This window comes from Diadema antillarum, unplaced genomic scaffold (genome assembly GCF_040938485.1).
Source record: "Diadema antillarum isolate AM-2024a unplaced genomic scaffold, OU_Dant_1.0 scf00000093, whole genome shotgun sequence".
Classification (NCBI taxonomy): domain Eukaryota; kingdom Metazoa; phylum Echinodermata; class Echinoidea; order Diadematoida; family Diadematidae; genus Diadema; species Diadema antillarum.
Genome location: NW_027270982.1, coordinates 3,032,309 through 3,038,308, shown reverse-complemented (window position 1 = coordinate 3,038,308; position 6,000 = coordinate 3,032,309). Strand labels below are relative to the sequence as shown.

Below are 6,000 nucleotides of genomic sequence, written 5' to 3'. Positions count from 1 at the left end.
TGGGTTTAGTGGGGGCAGGATGAGGCAGGAATCAGCTCTCCTTCGACTGGTGGAGGTTGAAAAGTTTGGCCAGCTCGCTCACGTCCTCGTACTCCTTTCCATCCTTGATGATCTGTGGAGCAAGCAGATGATGAAGGGGATATTGTCTATTAAAACCCTTTCTCTGCCAACGAGTCAAATCTGCACAAATTTCACACACAAACCTATAGTCAGGAAATAAACATGGAACACAGAGGGTTAAAGTAGCCTGATGCATGCTCAGAATGTGACAGAAGGTCACAAGATCATTTTTACTAAAAGGATAATTCCACAACAGTTTAAAATCACTCTGAAAAGAAAGACTTAAAGTTTACAAGTACAATAGTGAAATTGGATTAAAATTGGATGAAAATTAGGGAAGTTAAGAAATTGTGAAGTTATGCTAATTTTTGCCAGAGTCCTCGAACTAACAGTTGATTAAACATGAAATCGGTGAGACGATGATGTCATCACCTCACAATTTCCAATGATCATGCACAAACACACAAAAAGGAGCTGGACGAAAAATAAATATTTGAATAATTTCTGCGATATAAGTGAAAACAAGATGTTATTCCTGGCTGAACGACTTCAAAATAATGATCAGACAAATAATATGAGGATGTGAATTTAATTGCTAGGAGTGCATGACTACTTAGTCTTAACTCGTGTGCGATAATATGACATACACTGCTTCCTTTCTCTTTTCTTTCAGAAATAGGTGTATGTTCTTCTGTGTATAACCTTGTATTGCTTTGGTAGCAGGGATGCCTCTCAATCTAGTCTATTTATGTGCATAATCATTGTGATTTCACCATATATGGCACGAAACCCACCTTTCTTGCTACAGGCATCTTATTGAAGATATTCCACATGACCATGCCGACGACAATCTTGTCCTTCATGTAGAACACCACCCCCTTCCCATAATCCTCTGATGCTGAGGGTGCGGCAGGTGTGGGGATGGTTGCTACAGGGGCCTACATTTTTGTGAAAAATTGGAAGTGGATGAATTAAGGAATTTTTCACATTTGTGTGCTTGTCATTGGAGTCCTGAATTGCACAACACAGGGGAGGGACATGCCAAGATTTTCACAACTTGAAGATAGTGCTGGCACTGCAGTTTCAATTGAGGCTTGCTAAATGATAAGAAACCTTCAGCTCTTTTGACAATAGGGGTGGAAAAATACCAGCAGATTTCATCACTAGGACAGAGAATAGTTACAATGTACATACACTCTCAAACAGGCTACTTTCACACAACTCAACCAACATTTCAAAATGAATTTACACAATTTTCTCTCCTGTAATGAAATGAGATATTGCCTAACATAAAAAGATTTACAATTGCGCGATAATTTTACCTGTTTATAAAAAATCTAAATGTAGTTTGTACTTTTTGTGATGACATTGTAAAATCATTGAGTGGCATAGGGTCTCTTGATTTTGAAACCACAATATCCAGGATTGGTTCAAACTTTTGTACCTCCTCCGTTTCTGAACGGATGCCTTCCCCTGTTGCCTCGACGACTGCTTTGGGCGTGTCCTGCTCGGTGGCCTTGGCGAAGACACCGAATGTTGGAAGACTGGAGTCCACGACACCAATGGCTTCGTAGCCGACATCAGGGCCTAGATCACTCCTATGAGACATTGAGAGAATGAGGGAAGCAAAACCATCAAAATCTTTTCTGACAATATGTAAGCCGTTCATACCTTCGACTTAAACATCTATGTATACCAATGTAGACAAAAAATTAAAAAAAGGAGTACATTATCGCGAAGTCCTAATGTGTCAAAGGAAATCAAGAGAATCCTCAACTGAAATCAGATTTAATAACCTTTTCTGCAGATCCATAGAAACCTTAAATAAAAAGTAAGATGGAAGATAACAAGATGGAAATAAGCAACTCTGGAAATGTGCTATGATGAGTATTTATTCAAGTTCTTTTATAAATTTGAGATATTTAAACCAAATATATAAATGATTACAAGAGCCATGATCATAGGACTTGCATAACTTCAAAAGTAATGTCATGGAAAACATTTTATTGAAATACATTTGTATTCACTTATATGAGAACAACCATCCTGTCTGCTTTAAACAGTTTTTATTGAGACCACATCATTTTCAATATCAACATTCAATCTTCAAGCAGAAGGAGAGAAAGGCTTTAATACCAAAACATGGACTGGTGCCAGTAGGGCTTGGCCGCTCCTGTCATGTTCTCTCCGGCCAGCCGACCACTGACCACTGCATGGTCATGATGCTCCACGCGACGTCGGCCAAGCTTGATGTCATAGAAACATGATGCATCTCCGGCCTATCAAAATCCAGGAAGAACATTACTGATTTCTTAGGGCATGACACATACGTACCCTTGCACATAATTTTCATATATATATCTTTCCTAGTATTGTCCCTTTTAATTCAGCACTAAAAAAACAACAACATAGAATCATGGAAATCATAATTGTGCACTATTATCAATTTCATCATTGTATTTTGGTTCCTTCACACATCTTGACAGGCTCAATTCAGACATAAAACATACACATATATTTACTCTTATATATACATTTGTGCATCTACTTCATCAAAACTTGAATCCAATACACTTTCTTACGTCTATCCTGTATTTATGCTTGGTAAATAAATATAAATTTCTGTCAATTGCTATACTTCACAAATCTACAGACAGTGGGTGCTCATGTCTGAGATCATAGGCAGATTATGGTAGAGACACTTAAAGAATTGAAGCCAGAGGTAGTGGCTGTGAAAGATAGGTGGGAGAAAGGGTAGGAGACGGGCTGCAAGAATTTGATTTTGATGACCGGGGTGATAAGGAGATGCACAATCTTTGAGAACGTGATGATTATAAGAAAGCGCATCATCACATCATTGGTGATAATCATAATGTTGATTATGGACTAGTTTCAGCTCTGTGATGAGAGGACCCATGTTTCCAATCAATCTAGAAGTATCTAAACAAAGGAGAGCTGGAAAATTTATTTTCTTTTTCATTTTCTTGTGCCGTACTTACAAATCTTTTCATCAGAGTCACACTGACAGCATCTCAGCAAATGAACAGCTACCAGCAAGACAATTGAATTGAAAAATCATTAGGATCACTTAAGTGCATTTTAATGGACCCCAGCCATTCTGCTCTTACATGTATGTGAAGGACTTCAGCATGTCTGTGGATGAATTATATAAATACCACACTGACATCACTCAGATATTTAGCTAGCCTATGAGAAGATGCTGACAAAAATACCTCCCAGAGAAGAATGAGTTTGCTTCTTACCACCCACACGTCCCTGCGAGCCTCGAGCTCGGCGTTGACCCTGTAGCCTCCGAACTGGTCGTCGACCTCCAAGCCCGAGCTGGCCGCTAGGTCCACGTTGGGTTCCAGACCCACTGCAACCACCACATGATCAGCACGGACCTACACAAGAGAGAACATGCAGCAACAGTCCGCATCTAATCTTGAATTTAAGCAGCCAAACTGCCTTGATATTTCATGGACATACATATTCAATCTCTCTCTTTCACTGTTTTGACTGTGTCTCAAGAAATCAAGAAAGTGAGATATACAGTGTGAGTTTATCTCTCTCTTTTTTCTATCTTTACTTGGTTATTCACGTACAATGATTTAACTCTGCACAGTTATTTTGACGGTAAAGCGATTGCTCTGCCATTTGAATTCTGCATTATCAGGATTAGCATGCAATAAGGCATAGTACAAAAAGTCATGCATTTCCAAACATTTGCGACCTTTCATCAGCTCATATCTATACAAAAAGCTTAATGGGTCATGGCCATCTAGGTCTAAACCAATGATTAACAAATTTAACTGACTCAATATATTTTACAAGCACATATTCATTTCCAAGGAGACACTTGAATTTCGGCACAATCTCCCTTACACAGGGATTTCAGCCTTGTAAACAGCACTGTAGTCTTCCGAGGGCTGAAATGCCAGTTGTTTTGGTGGGAAATAGTATTCTTACCCCTCCTTCAATAACAATGTGTAGTAATACAATACAATAATGAAACAGTATTTTCCATGAAACCTGCAGTATTTTTGGCAAAATAAGTACAAAACACTGCCAAAAAAAGAAAGAAAGTAACAGTTGGCCTCTCTGGGCGCATTATTTCTCTTACCGTGTCCTTGTTGTCAAATGTGAGAGCCACCTGCTGAGCATCGCTGTCAAATGACACAGACTTTAGCAGTCTGTCTGGGCACACTTGAACTCCCTCTGTATCAAAAAATTAATGTCACAGCGAAAACAAAAATAAACAATGAGAACGCTTTCATGGAAAATTATCTCACTTTGGATTGAAAGAGCTGATGATACAGTTTCGGTTGAGATGGGGCTTGTTACGACCAAAATCACTCCGAGAATGATCGCACAAAAGAAACAATCAATTGATGTTCAGGCGGTTTATTAACAGTGATATTGTGGGTACAGACTGGTAATCGGTTTTCACATCAGTACAATAATGATCACTAGAAACAAATATACGTCAGTAATGGAATCACTTACTCACTAAATCACGAAATCCCTACAGTTTCCTGGTAGTGTCCAAATACGATGCTTGATGCACAAATGAATGATCCGTGATGCACCGATGAATGATTCCTTCGACGTAAATCCAGAGGCGCAGGTTACGATAGTCCGCGTTATAAATCCAGGGTATATGTCCACAATAGATCCACCGTATAATGTTTCCAGCGAAATGTGCAGAATCCAACGACCACGTCCAGTCGATGCGTTGAATGATGATTCACTTTATATTGTCCAGCTAGGAATCCAGCCCGTCACAGCTTTGCCGTAGCAATGTCCGTTGACATTAAAATATGGAGTCCAATGAAGGCACATTAATTCTCTGCAGGCAAAATGTCTCCCAGGCCAAGTATCTCCACAAACATAACAGGTCAGCAGGTAACACAGGACTGACTATAACAAGTCGCTTCAGAGCCAGAAGTGACGTAACTCTCAGAGCAGAGGTGTTGGGTACTCTGCCTACTGCAGAATTTCTCTGGCTTATATACTATCCATTCAACCCCTTCTAGCACATTCTATAACTCTCTCCAACCTACTAGCCAGTCCAAGTTCCAGGAATCCTGGATGATTCACTGCCTATCTATGTACAAAACATCATTGCCAAGAATAACTACCAATCACATTGGGCTACAGGGACAGTGCCTCACTCAGCCAAGGTTATGTTAGCACTTCCCAGAAGATTCTGGAATGGGTGAAATCAATCTAGATTGAGTGAGCTATAATGTATTTCCTGCTACATGCATGTACTGTATAGCTACATTGTATACCACCTAGAAAATTCTCCACTGATCTAGTCAGCCTGTATGTACTATATCTATACCACATAGAATGTTCTCCATTAATCTGGTCAACCTGTGTACATACACATTAAAACAACCATGCATACAGTACATCATACATGTACATAACTACTAGTGTGTACATTTGTGACACCATCCCCCATGGGAAAAAGAAAGCCTTGCTGTAGCAAGGGTTTCTTTTACCTTCACACTTTCTCATTGTTATTTACAACGAATGTGAGGTAAAGTCCAAGTCAAGCAACAATAATCACATACTATCACATGCCTTTTGGATAGCTGCATTAATTCCATGTTCTCTTTTCATGGATACCATTTACATTGATATTGCTTGGATTCTTGAAGCTTATACAATCATGTAAAACTGTTTTGCATACATTAATAGATATGCTAAACACATACACTGTAAATGAAATGTGGTGAAAACTTTTCACCCTTTAATTCTACTGGGCTATCCACTACCTATGTCACACCAACTGACTTTCTGTCATAGCATTCTTTCAGCATATTGACATGACACATCCTCTGATCTTTGCATCTGTCTGGTGTGCTGATCACATAGTTCACATGATTGAGTTTCTTTTTGACACAGTATGGGCCACTGAACTTGGCTTTC

The 6,000-nt window shown here is 39.2% G+C and overlaps 1 protein-coding gene across 1 annotated transcript in view; it reads right to left on the bottom strand.

The window, feature by feature from the left end:
• The window catches only part of LOC139718392 (apoptosis-inducing factor 1, mitochondrial-like), a 32,777-nt gene continuing 26,777 nt past the window's right edge, over positions 1 to 6,000 (bottom strand). The window contains exons 10-15 of the mRNA XM_071629865.1: positions 4,184 to 4,278; positions 3,324 to 3,464; positions 2,197 to 2,339; positions 1,505 to 1,658; positions 855 to 998; positions 1 to 112 (exon numbers count right to left, since the gene is read on the bottom strand). Coding sequence (XP_071485966.1) covers positions 32 to 112; positions 855 to 998; positions 1,505 to 1,658; positions 2,197 to 2,339; positions 3,324 to 3,464; positions 4,184 to 4,278 — 758 coding nt within the window. The 3' untranslated portion in view covers positions 1 to 31. The remainder of the gene's footprint in view (positions 113 to 854; positions 999 to 1,504; positions 1,659 to 2,196; positions 2,340 to 3,323; positions 3,465 to 4,183; positions 4,279 to 6,000) is intronic.